General features: G+C 37.0%; 1 protein-coding gene across 2 annotated transcripts in view; it reads right to left on the reverse strand.

The window, feature by feature from the left end:
- atrx (ATRX chromatin remodeler) overlaps positions 1-15,383 on the reverse strand; it is a 62,672-nt gene extending 47,289 nt beyond the window's left edge. The window contains exons 1-7 of one of the 2 annotated variants that reach the window (XM_065249163.2): positions 14,695-14,843; positions 13,824-13,900; positions 6,328-6,428; positions 2,317-2,366; positions 2,049-2,098; positions 1,588-1,715; positions 1,388-1,507 (exon numbers count right to left, since the gene is read on the reverse strand). In XM_065249163.2, the coding sequence (XP_065105235.2) occupies positions 1,388-1,507; positions 1,588-1,715; positions 2,049-2,098; positions 2,317-2,366; positions 6,328-6,428; positions 13,824-13,843 (469 nt within the window). In that variant the 5' untranslated portion in view covers positions 13,844-13,900; positions 14,695-14,843. Of the gene's footprint in view, positions 1-1,387; positions 1,508-1,587; positions 1,716-2,048; positions 2,099-2,316; positions 2,367-6,327; positions 6,429-13,823; positions 13,901-14,694; positions 14,844-15,253 lie in introns of those variants that run through there. The other variant, XM_065249164.2, reaches the window with a different exon arrangement.
- Between the last annotated feature and the right edge of the window lie 1,664 nt (positions 15,384-17,047).

The following is a 17,047-nucleotide window of genomic DNA, read 5'->3' on the forward strand; positions in this document are numbered from 1 at the left end:
TTACACGCGCATTTAGAGCATACTGTAGCAGCACGTTTGATTTGCGGTGTGCTTAAGACTTTTAAAAATCAACTTCATATTAATTTTAATAGGCTACTTTGACGGAGGACACGCACAGAGAACAGCGACGGCAGGTAAAGGAAAAAAGTTAAACGAATAGAGTCAGTTTGTAAGAACATTTTTAAATTGACTATAAGATCATCAATATGAACTCTGAACAATGAACTATTATAAACATAACAGCAAGAAAAGCTGAAGAGGAACTCGCAACATTAAAGCAATAAGCATTTATGTAGGCTAAAGCTATATATCACCTCTTATTTTTTTTAATTTTGTTAAGTTTCAATGGTAACACTAAAGGCGCGTACATTATGCAGCGCTTTTCACATCCGAATCCCACTTAAGAAACCTATAAACGATGTGCAACTTAAAAAATATATTATGCACATTTTTATATATTTTATATATAGTATATTATGTTTTGTTGTTTTTATACGCGAGGTGGGGCATCCGCGCACATAGGTACCAGAACACAGACAGTCAAAACCTGAGAAGTCCCGAACCCTGCAATATTAAACAAACTACTTTAAGAAATGCGGGCCAGGAAGCGGGTCGGGTATAATATATATATATTTTTCGTTGCGGTCCGAGTTGCGGGCGGGTTGTTTATACATTGACCCGCGCATCACTGGTAAGCGTCGATAAGAGCATGGTTGTGTGTAAGATATGGAACAAGGAATTCACATATCACCGCAGCACATCGAGCCTCAAGTATAATCTCAATGCAAAACATACAGCAGCTAGGGTGGACATTAGCCCGACTCCGGGTACAACGACATGGTTGAACAAAAATAAACAATATTTTGTTAAGCTTATGTATTCAGTCATTATTCATAAAAATCCATGTAAAAATTACTTCTTAATGTTCTCAGGTCAAATATTTATATGAGATTAAAATGCGATTAATTTAGATTAATTAATTACAAAGCCTCTAATTAATTAGATTAATTTTTTTAATCGAGTCCCGGCCCTAATATATATATATTAAAGGCAATTGTTTAAATGGAGTACTTGTGTAAGCTGGGTTAAATCACTTATGAATCCACATGCAGCAGTGAGCCTTTACTTTCACTTTTGAAAGAACAGCAATTAATTGAGTTTGTGACGGTGGTTATGACAAGCATCACAGGCCTAATCAAATGTTATTATATAAAAATGATAATACTGTTGTATATTATTATAAGTGAGAGATGAAGTTTCCTTGCATACAAAGCCTTGATAAACCACAAAGGATATTGGAAAGGTACAGACCATACTTAAGATATGACCCTACAGTTGAGAACCATTCATTTAAATGTACCCGTACCGTACAAACGACATTACTCACCAGGACGTTTTCGTGCGCCTTCTTCTTTAACTTTACTTATTCCTCTGTTACGAAATTCTGGACCTTTGAATTCATCTTTAGTTTCATTACCAACCGGCTCTGGCTTCACCACAACTGTTCCTGTGAAAAGTGACGGCAGGAGGTTTAGAAATCATCTTAAACCATGAGCTTCAGAAGACACGAGAAGCCTGAGGATTTACCCTGTGGTAGCTTGCTGATGTCCAAACCGCTCTGCTTGCTGTCTGCTCCCGCCTGATGTTCACCACCACTTTCAGTAGCACATTCAGATTCCTCTACGGCTGTGTGCTTGGTCACAAATGAAGGTTTTCTTCAATTCAGAAAAGAAGAAATAATTTAAAGGGATTCATTTTAACCCTTCCACAAACTTCCCAAATTAAAAATTCATCACAATCTTTCCTCACAATGGTACAATTCACCAATTACGGACTACATGTCGACACTTGACAGACCAATAGCAAACAGTGGTAGAGTCCAGAACATTTTTATCATTATTTTCTACAGTTTCTATTGGTGTCCTATAGCCATGCAGAAAGTACATACTTGAATCAAGTTCTGACAACACATTTAAATCAAGTAATCCATTCAGTTCACATATTATTTTCAAATTAAGAGCCTTTACAATGACTGAAACCTAGCTCACCTTTTTGAGCGTGAAGATGAAGGCTTGGTCAAATCCGAGGAACAACCGGGCTAAAAAAAAAAGATAAATTTAATTTTAAAAACTGGTTGAATATGTGTGTCTTGCTGATCAAATAAAAATGTTTTAATCAAAACACACAACTACATATTATAAAAATGTATGTAACATGTTTTTAATAATTTTTGAATGACAACAGTTAAGTGTGCTTGGACTGACATGAATGTATATTTGTGATTATGATGTTGATGTGAGCCGTGCAGATACATACCTCATTCATTTTCTCCTCTGGGGTGTTTACTTCACTGGTGGCCATTTCACCTGCAAAAAGCCACAAGCATTAATACATTCAAATAGAACATGGGGTGAAACAGCTACTGGTACATCAAACTCCTCAAATCTGACCTTTGTTTTCAATAGACTTTAGCAATCATTGCTATAGAAATTAAAATGGCAGAAAAAGGTTGAAAAAGTATTTTCCACTGTTTAAGTGGATGTAATATTAAATCATGATTTTACAGCGCTACAAATATTGCAAAAATTTATTTTGTTGTGTTGTCTGTATATCTTGACAAATGGTACTCTGCCCTGTTAGATCAGGTCTCCCGGCCAGACAATATTTAGGATCAAGCACTGGACGCCAGATCCCGCCAGAAAATATCAGTTACTCAGCAGAGCTGTTAATCCCAAAATAAGTGTTTAACGGTCTTCCGTCAGTCAAGAGGTTGATGGATTAAAGCCAGAGAAGAGCAGAAGCAGGAGACGAAGTTATGATGGTAAAAAGTAACAGAGTTTATTAAACAATCTCAGTTGCGTATGTCTCAATTTTCAAACTTCATCTCCCAGCATAAATTCTACATGGATTAATATACCAAAACTGCTCAACAGTAACACCCCTTAAAACCCTGAGCTTAATAAACATTATCTGTCTCTATTCATACAAACAAAACAGCTCATGAAACCTCACAAACATGAGACTAAACGACAATGAAAATACATAAGCAAGGAAAAATTAATAAGAAATACAAAATATAGAAATATGATAAATGAATGAATAAATGAATAAACAATAATATAATGATTAATAATAATTATAATAATACTTATTACACGGCTCTCTGGAATGCTTGATTCTGATTGGTCAGTTGAGACATTTGCAGGTTCGTTCTTTTCAAATAATAACCGCTCCAAAATAATAACGCATAGCCGGACTACTTGCACGAGTAAAATCGCTCCGCGCCAATAAAGATCAATAAAGATTACTGTCTGTTTGGCGCCATCTTGTGACAAACACTCGACAACCACAACAAGACACAGACAGCTTACTGAGACTGAACTTGACAAAATAGAGCATGACAGCTACGAAGCCAACACACAAAAAAATACAGAATGGGCATTAAAACTTCTCAAAGACTGGTTAAAGAGAAAAAAATGGAGATAGACAAGTATGAAGCAGAGGATCTTAATAAGGTATTACGATCATTTTATGCATCTGTGCAAAGTTTCGCGGAAGGATAAAAATGTTAATTTAAAACAAATATGCCAATAAAATGTTTCAAATTCATATTCATGTCCAGTTTTTTTTCTTATGTGGAAAGTAGCCGTGTAATAAGCGGGATAATGTAGAGGCAGCCGGTAGTTATTGGGAAATAAGCCCCTTCAGTGTGATACAAGACCCTCCGCTTCGCGTCGGGTCCTGATCACACTGTCGGGGCTTATTTCCCGATAACTACCGGCTGCCTCTACATTATCCCTTACTTATTATACTACATATTAGCATCATTTATTTTTGATTACAGCATATTACTATTTAAAAAGTTGTGACATTAGGAAACAAATACACTATGATCTGTTGACATAATATGTCTTGGTATCATAAACACTTTTGAGGTATAATAGATTTTTGGGGCACTTAAGACGTTTTGGCCTGTCCTGACATTCGTGCTCTTTCAAATGTCCGGTTTGCTGCACTCAGAATCAGAGTTAAACAACAAAGATTCACAGCATTGAATGAACAAACTGGATGAGGCATTGACTGTCCCTTGGCTGCAAAGCGTGAGATATGCATATAGATCCAGTGTTGGGGAAAGTTACATTTAAAAGTAATGCATTACAATATTAAGTTTCTCCCAAAAAAGTAAACTAATTGCATTACTTAGTTACTTTTTATAGAAAGTAATGCTTATGTTACTTTTGCATTACTTTTTCTTGGCTGAGGCTTGATCTCTTTCAGGCCTTGCAGGTGTTTTTATGACTGAAAAGTTGAGAAAAGAAAGTGCATATTTCATCACAAAAATGTTGAGCTCTGGCCTGCCATCTCAGTAAAAGCAGACATTCCAAGCAATATGTAGACATTTATTTTTTGTTTGTCTGACAAGTACTCGCTAAGTTATAGGTAACTTTTCTGAGGCGTTTCTGAAAAGACTTCACTGAGGGGGAGAGAACAGAATGAACATCATGTTTATTTTCTTAATTTTACAAAAAGCCCAACATTCTGTTTTAATTGGGAGTGGACAAAAAAAACTAGACTTTTTATCGTTGTATAAATGATGTATAAATCATATCGGTATGTCCAAAATCAGCAGAGAACTTTGCGTATCTTTTGCATAAGGAAGAAAGCGGGGCATTCTCTCCCGCAGTAACGTCAATCCCTGGGTGTTAATTTATATTGTTTAAAGAGGTGTTATTCCAATTTTTATTATCCATTATGATCATTTTTTATTCAAATTTTATAAAAGAATAAACCAAACATTTAAATATCAAACCACATCCATTTAGCCTACTTATTGCAAAAATTATATTTATGAGCAGTGTTTTAAAATAATAATAGGTAAATACTCCTTTATGACAGCGAAAGTTTAGTAACCCCGTTTTTGTCAGATTGATAACCATTGCAGGGCTCCAGACTAACTTTTTTCACTAGGAGCACAGTGGCCCCAACTGAAAATTTTAGGGGCGCAACCAAAAAATTTAGGGGCACATTCCATAAATCAACATGCTAACCAAATATTCACATTTCTACTAATTTCCACTGTATTACTAATAATGATAGATGCAGAAATTACAATGTGCTGTTTCAAATTCAGTGTCACACTTTTTTGTGCACTTTTGTAAAAAAGGTCAAATTTACTGGTCGCACATGTGCGACTGGATGTAAAATTCAGTGGCACACTCTCAAATTTTGTTGGCAAAATGCCACCATTTGGGGGCAGTCTAGAGCCCTGCATTTCTATTAACATAGTTTTATTACAAATATCATGGTAAATTTGTGGTTACTCTGGGTTTTACTACAAAAGCCATAGATAAACTATGGTATAGTTACTGCAGTAAAAATAGTGGTTAGTTTTTTTATTAGTTTTAATTAAATGAGATATAAGCTATTAAACACAGAGGTCACACACAGACATTCATTTGATTCAGGTTATTTGCAAATACTGATTTTTGAATATAGGGCTGTCGTGATGAAGGAATTTTCCTTGCAATGATTTTTCACTAGGTTTTACCGCATTCATTTATAAACATTATTAAAATAAAAATTATTATTTCAATTCACAACAACGATGTGCACTGAGGTAAAAAACAGGGTTCTACATGTCTTTGAAAAGATTAACACAAGCTATACTACAGCTAAATATATATTTATTGGAAAAAAAAAAACTAAAATAAGAACATTGTTTAGAACATTGTTTAGACATAAGTGCTAATTTACAGAGGGATACAGAACACAGCGGTGTTTTAATGAAATTAAAATTGGCCAGTATTTGTGCACCTGTAAATGTACAAAACTAATGCAAAACAGAAGGCAACGCATATTAAGAAAGGGCATTTTCAATAATATATCAGTAGATAAATTAACATGCATCTACAAAGTATGAAACCTAATGAATCATTATTTACAATCGCACTCTGGTACGGTTCGGTACAGTCAAGTTAGTATAGTGTGGGTGTGGCCTAATCGTTTAAAAATAAGAGAATAACGCATTGAACGACAGCTATATACATTTTTCACCTGACCATATTTCAGTCTTATTGAAGTGAAGCCGAAGATCAGCCTAGTTAAGTAAGCTATGTTTAGTTTCATGCAGCACCGCATGAAGTCGAACAACACAGTCATCCCCTGGTCATCACTATGGACCACATGAGCTTGTAATGCTAACCTTTCAACATATTGCATATGCGAGTGATTTACTTGCACTGTAGTTGGCTAAGGTACAATCAAACTGGAGTGCTGCAGATAGTATATAAAACAAACACTGTCACTTGGGTGTAAATTGATTCTTACCATTGGAGGTTTTAGTATTGTGAGATTCAAAGTTTTCGTTGTCTGGAGACTGACCCAAGAACTCATGAAGTTTAGAAACCAGTGTGCTCAGCTTATTTGACCTGTAAAAAAAAGAAACAATGTATAAGAACATGACAACAGCTTAACTTATTATCTGCTTTAGCTTAAAATTTTTGCCACTGGTGGGTGATGATGCTAGTGTTGGGCGATATGCTCCATTTCAAGATTGTCCTATCAGCTTGTGTCCCACTCCCCGATACTATCGTGTATTGGTGATCTCACTAGTTTACCAATTTATTTATTTGTTAATTTTTTACTCATTTATGACAAGCAATTTGATTGGTGGACAAAAAAATAAGCTAATTTACTCAAGAGCAACATTGTCATGACCGCATCCTTATTAAAACTGAAGCAATTATTCCAAACGCATCATTAAAGCCCGACACGATAGTATTGGCACAACCCTAGATGATCCTTACTCTTTGACCCCAAAATTCTATGTCTCTTCCAAACATTTGTGATAAATAGATAAGGACTTTTAAAAACTATATATATTTTGCCAGAAAGACAGAACTCACAACGTACAATACAAAAATATTTTATTGGCTGCCACAGTTTTACACGCATTACAATTTAACCAGGCGAATGGTAGTGTAGTCACATAAATACAGAGTCTTAAATTGCAAACCTAAAGAAGGTTGGAACTTTCTGCAGAAGTACATTATAAACAAAGGAGAAATCACACTAGGCTTTATTAATTGTATTACATTTATAAGCGCGTGACTACGACACACCAAAAACATTTTGCATGTAGCTGTGAACCAAAAGTTTAAGTTGGGTAAACTCAACCTAGTGAACTGTGTGATCAAAAAAACACAGATACAGTTGAGGTGCTAAGTTTACATAAACCTTGCAGAATCTGGAAAATGCTGAACATTTTGGAAAAAGAGAAAGAATTTTGAAAAATAAGGTTTGTTTTTTATTTTATCCTGCCCAGAACAAATTCATTATTTCACATTTGAAATGTTTACAGAAAGTCTGCAACACAGAATAATAACAGAATTTCTAAAAATAACTCAAAAATAACTAAGTTCCAGAGTTTACATCCACCTGATACTGCAAAATGTTCCCTGATCAATGACAGTTTTTATGTTTTGTGATAGTTGTCCTGCAGAATCTTTGCTTTTCAACATCATCAGCATATTTGAACCATTCATCTTTTCACATTGAGGACAAACAAGAAACTCATACGGATAAAAAAATTTGATTATGATGTTCTTGATCTTGAATCTTGATTATTATAACTTTAAGAAATCCTCAATTCCATCAAATTTATCACAAAATTTCGAAGTGTTTTAACTACTTATTTTGGGGATTGATGAAGATAAAGTAATCTGATATTTGTTGATGGTAAAAAACAACCTTTAAAATGACATGAATAATAAAGATGAGGCAATAATAATTGTTTAAAAAAAAAAAACGATCAAAACCAAATAACCACATTGTTATACCAGGGTTCCCAAACCTTGGCTAATTTTAAATTCAAAGGCCCTTTAAGGTCTCTTCAAGGAGTCAGGGGGGCAGTTGTAGCCTAGTGGTTAGAGCAGGGGTTCTCAAAGTTTACATTCAAAGGTCCAAATCTGAATTCCCATAATTTTCATAGGTCCGGAAAAACTTTATGTAAATCATTTGTTTATATGACAAATCAACACAAATAGTTTGGGAAAAACATAAGTGTATTTTGCATTTAAAGTAAATTTAAAAAATAAAAATAAACAAGAAATATGCCAAAAGTAACCAGCTGCAAAATACAGAGAAACCTAATTAGAGAAATGGCACAGTTTGTTATCCATCATATGCATAAACCATGGCAAAAAAAAGTGTGGTTGGTAGGCAGAGACACTGACCAAAATTAGGGGTGCACCTATAAATTGGCTGATGATGCTTGCTATGCTTCTCAATGAATTACGGTGAAATGCCGCTACATCCAAAAGCCAGGGGGTGCTCTCGGGCAGAAACTTAATATGCGCTGCAGACGAAGAACCAGAAACACGCAGCTCCAGGAAATGTCTTTAGGATATATTTATATTGCTGTTCTTCAAACCTTTTCAGGTATTTTCATGATAATAAAGAATATGTATAAGATTATGTTTGACGAGTGTTGCTTTTTTAAATGCATGTTTTAAATGACTCAAACCAACAGTGATTGGTAAGGACTGATCAAAAGCCGTAGTACATGAAGTAGCTGTGCGTAATATCTGGGTGTGAAGGCTACAGCGTCACACAGGAAATTTTTAAATAACTCGTTTTATTTTCGGACTAGGAATACTCTTAAATCTAAAAAGAAAAAAAACTAAACGAATGGTTTACAAGTTTAATATGCATTTGTAAAATAGCAAATGCACACATTTAATCAATCACATAGAAATGAATGCACTTGTAATATGAAGTGGACGCGGGTCCGGATCAAGTTGCCGTCGGGTCCGGATCCGGACCGGACTCCGGACTTTGAGAACCCCTGGGTTAGAGAGTCGGGTTTGTAACCAGAGATTTTTAAAAAATTGTTCTAGGCCAGACAAAATTAAAAACTAACCTTAAGTTTCAAAATTTCTCTTACTTTTCCAAAATCATCAGCATTTTCTAGATTAATAATAATAATAATAATAATAAATTATAAAAATAATAATAAAAACAAGAAAAAGAAACAACGCTACCCAATAATGACAGCACAATGGCAGCAACAACAACTACAAAATTATAACTTAAAAGATTAATTAAAAAGATGCGTTTTAAGTAATTTCTTTAAACAATCAGAAGATGGAGCATTCCTAATAAGAAGTCAAAAAAATTCCACAACCTGGGCGCAACACAAGAGAAAGACCTCCCACCCATAGTTTTGAATTCTGCAAGAATTTGCAAGGTGTATTTTGCAAGTTATGACCTCTGACCTTTGCGCTAATCAAAGGCTAGAACTTCAGACGATTTGTGAGGGGGCGGCAACAACTAATCAATCAAATTGATAATGAAATTCATTTACAACACATTTTCCTCACTCTTCTCTCCTTCCTCTGCCGTCGTATTTGCTAACAGGCACAGCGTCGCAACTGACACCTCACAAATCAATCTGACTTGGGGGTTCCCCTGATTGGCCTAATAGCATGAACGCGCAAACCATGTCTTCAGGACTAAACGTGATAGGTCAAACATTTATTACATGCGCTTACCTTTTTCCCTTCATTCATCGCGTCAAGGCTGTCTGTTGCGATGTGTTCATCGCGTGAGTTCATATCGCGATGACGATGAAAATTCGATCTATCGTTCAGCCCTAATTTTGCGGTGATGGAATTTTCCCACCGGTTAATCAGCATGTGACAAACAGGTGGGAGGGGCTTTTTATTTTCACTTTTGAATTAGTGGTAATTGTTTAAATGCTGCGCTTGATCCTTTGCTTTTACTTTTAAATTAACAGCAATACGAATGCAACAAATGTTTGATTTAGGTGCTTGAGCCAGTGTGTGCAGGTACAGGAAGCCCGCAGGTCCAAGCTGGGCAATCGGCTCTTCCTCCATGTTAAGCGTTGCTTACATGGTGGGTTTATTATTATTCTTAAATGAAAAACGCAACAACAAAATGATCTTGCTTATATTAAACAACATTATATATGTATACTACAACATGACCAGTAAGCACGCGGCTTCTACATCATCATTGTTAGTCAGCTCGCCTCACAAAATCTGACAGTAAGTCCGACGTTGTAAATTTTTTTTTACGTCTGTTGCAACATCTGAAACTACGATGAGGCACAGCTACGCTCAGCGTAGACAATGCACTTCCCCGTGTTTGCGCTTATCCACAGTGATGTTGAGACACCATTCACGTTAATATGGTTATAAACATACACTCACTGCTGCCATGACAATAGAGAGCTTTCCTCTCCATGCTTACGTTTGCCTGTGCGCTCTCCTTTAAGATGAGTGCATCACATGCAGACCCATCAAACACAACCTACACATTAACCAAAGACTTTACCATTTACACAAAAGGTAATTATTTGCAGATTAATTCTAATAGTTCTGGATTTAAACAAAATGAACTAAAAGCAGAGCTCAAAACCGAGGCAGCAATCTGCGGCACCATCTTGCAACCATTGCAAAAATAACAAAATATTTGACCCCAAAATCATACAACAAGCCAACCATGTAGTATTAATTTATATAGAGCAGTGTTTCCTATACATTTATTTATTAGTGGCAGCCTGCCATAAGTAATACTGCACAGATACTTTGAGGTCATTTCACATTAACAAGAAAACAGTATTTGTGAACATCTGCACACATTCACATGCTGTCTGAAGCCCTGAGATGCGGCTTTTTGACATCCAAAATGTGCACACACAAAACATCTTAAACAGCACATGAGTAGCACACTAAGATTGATTTCCCCTATTCTGCCAGAGTAAACATAAACATTGCAAATAACATCAGAAGTAACTATTCATTTATATACACAGTTTTTTAACTAATCCTGTGGGACTGATGGTAAACCGAATGTAGAATTCAGGGTTTCCCGCAGCACTTTTCAGTTCGGCGGCCCACCTAAGCTGGGATATCCTACCACCTTAACAAGGTCGAAAAAAAAAAAATCGCTGCACAAAAGGCCGTCAAGTGCATCTCGGAGAATAGCATGGACGCGCTTCACACTGCGAGCGGGCACACGCCACATGGTCGAAATGAGAGAGAAAGACATGGTCCGTCAATGTCTGGAGGATAACTAGCCTGTTGATAAAACATTTAATTCATTAATAATCTAGTATGTGTTCATTTTCTGCCATAGTTTCTTCAAAATTTAGTTTTATTTGAGTGTTTTAAATAAAAATATTTTCATCATGACCGCCCCTTTGATTGCCACGCCCCTGGCCCGACCACCTGCACAACCCTACCACCTTAACTAACAAATTTTCTGCGGGAAACCCTGGAATTTTAAGTCAATGACCCCTCTGTTGGTCGGGCATATTAATATGGCCGCTTGAATACTTCTTGTGGTTTAATTTGGTGGCTATTCAGTTCAAGGGATAGTAAAGTGTCTAACGAATTCACAACTAAAAATATAGCTGGAAGTAGTAAGTAGGTCATCCAGGAATTTTTTTAGTTTCTGCTTTTTGATTACTATGAATTCATACATACTACTAAAGTGCCATTTGTAGTCGTGCATAGGTTATACGGCGTATGCTATACGTAGCTCTGCGCAGCCTGATGCGTTCCCCTGCAAAATTGTAACAATGTGCGTGTCTACGCAGACTGCAGCGCTGTGATTAGTCCTCTAGAAGCCCTCCCATCAGGTCATCATACAGATTTCACCTAACTATGGTAAAAACAAAGATGGGTCAAGTTGAGGAGTGATGAATTAAAGCTGAAACAATAGCCGCTGCTGTCTATTTACCTCCATCACTTCTCAAATCGTACACAACAAACTGCTGCTGCTGCTTCTAGAGGGTTAACTGGCCAAGCACCGCCACCTTTGGCTAATTTACTGTTACTGTGGGTTACACGCGTGGATACTACCTAGCGGTCTGCACGTGTAAGTGCACGTCGACACGGACGATGACGCAGAAGTATGAATGAAAACTGAGGCTATGCCGTAGAACTTACACAGAACTATATTGAGCACTTAAAGGAATACTACACTTTCATAAAAAATAAATCCCGATAATTAACCCACCCCCTGTCACCCAAGATGTTTATATCTTTATTTGTTCAGTCAAGAAGAAATTAGTTTTTTTGAGGAAAACATTCCAGGATTTTTCTTAATTCAATAGACTTTATTGGACCTCAACAATTTGCAGTTTAAATTTGGTTTAAAATTGCAGTTTTAACGCAGCTTCAAAGGGCTCTAAACAATCCCAAACGAGGCATAAGGGCCTTATTCTGTCAACTGATTGGCATTTTTAGCAAGAAAAGTAAAAAAAGGCACTTTTAAATCACAACTTCTTGTCTTGCACTAGCCGTGTAACGCACCAGCGCAACCTTACGTAATCCGTTATCACATCGAAAGGTCACGGATAACGTATGCGAAACTACCACCCCAGTCTTTACAAGTGTGAAGAAAAAGGACCGTTCCGATGGTCCGCAAATGTGTGTTTCACATATTTGACCTTTCAATGTGATTACGTAATACTTAAGGTCACGCTGGAGAAGTTGTGTTTTAAAAGTGCTTAATTTTAATTTTTCTTGTTAAAAATGACTATTGTTTCACCAGAAAAGACCGTTATGCCTTGTTTGGGATCATTTAGAGCCCTTTAAAGCTGCACTGAAACTGTAAACTGTTGAGGTCCAAGTCTATTAAATTAAAAGAAAAATCCTGGAATGTTTTCTTCAAAAAAAAAAAAAAAAAATTATTTCTTATTGACTAAACAAAGAAAGACATAAACAACTTGGATGACATGGGGGTGAGTAAATTATCAGGATTTTATTTTTATGAAAGTGAAGTAATCCTTTAACCTCGCATAATGACTTTCACCTACTCTATAGTATGGAAGTAGACGATTTAGAAAACAGCGATTGTCTCAACTTGTACATGAGTTAGAAGAAAATATTGTGTTGCTTATGAACACTAATAATTATTTAAAAATTATGAATTCAGCAATACGTCATACTTCAGACTTAATTATTTATACCAAAGTGTTTAAATAAAAAAAAAATAAAGTGTTATCTTTTAAGTGGAAAAATATTTATAGTTTTAATTTCGCTTTAAGGTTCAGTCGCAAAAGTTTGAATATTTAAGAGCATCCGATTTTCATTTCGGACCAGAGAATTTGGAAATCATTTTAATTTGATTTATTCAAGTTATCCAAACAACTTTTTAAATCACCTGTGAGCAACCTATACGCAACTGTAAAGAAAAATCCCATTAAATAAACAAACTCCATAGTATTACATAAATGAAAGACTTCCGGTCTGTAGATTGTCAGCGCGCCTGAGGAGACATTTCATTGGCGCGCGCTAATAAACAAAACAATCAGTTCATGCATACACTAAAGATAAAGCAAATACACTAACGAAACAATGTACATTTACATAAAATCATACCGATTACTCTTAGTCTTAACGTTACTTGATGTTAAAACATTTGACAACTTATTTGACACCGCTTCTAAACTGATTTAAATGCACGTGTCTATTTAACAAGAAATCACCTCAGAGACGCAATGAAACGGTACTGTATAAACTCTCTACGTATGTTGATGTACAATATTGAATGCTGTACTGAGAATTTGGTGAAGAAAGGGCCTAGCTGTAGCATATGAACACTGCAAATACAACCGGCTAACACAGACAGACACATGATCGATATTTTAAATAACTGCGTGACTTAATTACCTCAGGATTACACTCGCTATAAAATGAGCCATGTCGACATCTCACTAGTTGCAATAGTTAGACATGTATGTGAAGTGCACAACTGCATGTGTGTATGCCCGGCTTCTTCACTTCACCCACCGTAAGATCTCTGTGCTCATCTCACGCGCAGACCTCGGAGATGTCGTCAGGCTGTCAGCAGGAGAAATGCCGTTCTCTTATGGCGCTTTTCCATTGCATAGTACCCCACGGTTTAGTTTAGTTTGGGTCGGGTCAGCTCACCTCACTTTGGCGTGGTTAGCTTTTCCATCGAGTTTAGTATCACTTCGGAGTGGGAGGGATTATAGGCGTGTCGTTATATTTACGCTGCCTACTGCTGTGACATCATACACGTGAGAGCGTTGTTGTACATTCCCATACATTCATTTATTTCTAAGTCTGCCACAAAATTAAAATTGGCCACCTCAAATAGATGTTTGCACATCGCGTTTATAACTACCTCTATCTCATATGACAGTTTCTGTTCAAACACCCGACCCGTGGCGTCAGTCGACAGCTCTCCGCTGAGCCTCATTCAAGTTGCATAAGCATATATAATGCGGACGTGCTCGTCGCGAATGTGCCGCCACAAACTGCAAGTCTGGAAAAAACTGTTATGGTGTCCTGGATTCTCAACCTGCGGATGTTTTTCATCGCTAAAAGGGTGTTTGGAAACTTATAGTTGAACACAGATAACAACATGTTTGCTTGAGACAGCGCAAGCTAGCAGTAAGCTAAAGCTAATATTTACATTATAGCGATGACGTGACGATTCTCTCAGACCAATCAGTGATCTACAGTGTTTTCGCGTCACGTTTGGTATCAGCTCGGGTCGCTTGGAACCCCAACCGAGGTGGTACGAAAAAAAGTATCGGGTACTACGTACTGCACCCAATGGAAAAGCTCCCAAAAGTAAACTGACCCGACCCAAACTAAACTAAACCGTGGGGTACTATGCAATGGAAAAGCGCCATTAGTGCGATCAAATAAGTGTTTGAGTGCATCCATAGAGTAAATACTGATTTTATGCCGATCAAGACAGACAAAGCGAGAGCGCCATCTTGCCCGGATGACTAGAGACGCGCTAAAATGGCGCACACGATACTCATCTCGTGCGCGCGCACTCTGAATGTAGCATGAGAGAACATAGAGACGCTACAGCGACGCACTTCAAACAAATGACCCGCTTTGAACACTGAATTTTACGACACGAAATTAAGGTCTAAAATAACGCATGGCAGAATGGATACATTTAATGAGGAAAAAACTGCAGAGAGGAAATTAAGACACAAACACCGGACCCGTGCTTGTAACCACATGAAAATGTGCAAAAATAAAGCCACTCCTTTGTTTTAATGTCCTATGATCCCGTGACCCCAACACACCAAACAGTCATGCAACTGTGTTGCATTTCTATATGCAGGCTTTGCACTTAATGTGTGCAGTTTACACATGTCTGACAACATGTGCATGCATGATGTTCTGTGGTGCATGCATCTCTGATAACACTATGCATCCTCAAGTGCACATACCTGTAGATGTCGGTCGTCATTTCTTTAATTTAATTCAACTGCAAGCTGTTCCGGAATGTGCTTCTTATAAATGTTTTAAATACTTATTATTTGCCTAAGCGCAGACAAAAGCGGCTTGATATTAAACAATGCCAGGATCCATGATGCTGAAAAGCTCCCTGCAGCTGATTGGCTCATTCTGTCCCATAGGTGTAAACCAGGAAGAAAATATCTACAAACTACTTTCAACACCTGTAAAAATGTATATGTTGCTTTTCTGTGGTACTTTTCTTATCCCTATCGTTGCTGTTTTCTATACGTAGGCTATGTTTGTTAAAATCAAAATACTTTTCGTTGTATGGGGGTCCATGTGTAGACATCCATTGACGCCGCATCAAAGAGCGTAGGTAGAACCGAGGCGAGGCGTAACTCTGGTGCTTTTCTGTAAACAGTCACTAGGTGGCGCTTCCGTAGCGCGGCCGCCATTTTGGGGTGAAAATTCCAACAGGCAACAGCACAGATCATAGATATGTATATAAAGGCTAGATGGCTCGTCCGCGCTGATGGCCAATTGAGTGGAACGTCCGCATTTTGGCGGCCATCTTAGGACAGGGCGCTCGCTCACTCGTAGCATTGAGTTTTAATGATGCAGGTACTTTTAAATGACCATAACTTGCTTAATTTTTTACCGATTTTCAAACGGATTGGTTTGTTATAAACGTCAAAGATGTACCTATGACACTGAATACGTATACTAAAAATAAATAAAAAATTCATGAAACATGTTAAAGCATCCAGAATTATAGCCACGTTAATAACGTTTGTAAAAAACCAAACCGTTTGTAAATCCGTCAAGAATTCAGCAAGTTACGAGCATTTTAGTTGGCGTATGTCACTCACCTTCCGTCCACAGCAGCAGGGAGCAGCACTATGGCAGCACTGACCTAAGATGGCCGCCAAGTGACGACACAGCTGACTCCGCCTTGAGCCATCTAGCCTTTATATACATATCTATGGCACAGATAAACAGAATGACAACGAAAGAGAAGTCAAAGTGGAATAAAATAATGCAATTTTCGCAAGTCCACTCGACAAACTATCAATGTGACAGTAAAATCTTGCCTTTCCTCGTTTTCTACTAACTTTTATTGTTTTTAGTGTATCAGTAAACTTAATTATTTTTAGGAACTGCAAGCCCTAGCCATATATTTATATGAATATGACACTAGGTTACAATGAATGAGTTTATTAAATTTATTTATTTATTTCATTTATAAATTATTTGTTATGTGTACCTTATGGGAAATGGTCTGAGTACAATGTTACTGTTTATTACACCTACAGTAACGTGTGTATCTGTATTTATAAAAAATATGGTTTCTATAAATGTTTTGTAAATAAAAAAGAAAAGATGATTTGATGATCACTCGTATAATAATCACTCGTAACGTTACGTTATTCTGTGTTGTCAGTCTCAACATTCAGGTTGGATTTCTACTTTAATGTACGCAATTTTTTTTTTACAAAGCAACTGATAATTTCATAGCGACAGCAAGAAGCGGTCTTTTCCTCCAAAATGGAGGAGGCATAGCTGCTGCTGGGCGCTGGCATAGATATGTATATAAAGGCTAGATGGCTCAAGGCGGAGTCAGCTGTGTCGTCACTTGGCGGCCATCTTAGGTCAGTGCTGCCATAGTGCTGCTCCCTGCTGCTGTGGACGGAAGGTGAGTGACATACGCCAACTAAAATGCTCGTAACTTGCTGAATTCTTGACGGATTTACAAACGGTTTGGTTTTTTACAAACGTTATTAACG

This window comes from Paramisgurnus dabryanus, chromosome 16 (assembly GCF_030506205.2).
Source record: "Paramisgurnus dabryanus chromosome 16, PD_genome_1.1, whole genome shotgun sequence".
Classification (NCBI taxonomy): domain Eukaryota; kingdom Metazoa; phylum Chordata; class Actinopteri; order Cypriniformes; family Cobitidae; genus Paramisgurnus; species Paramisgurnus dabryanus.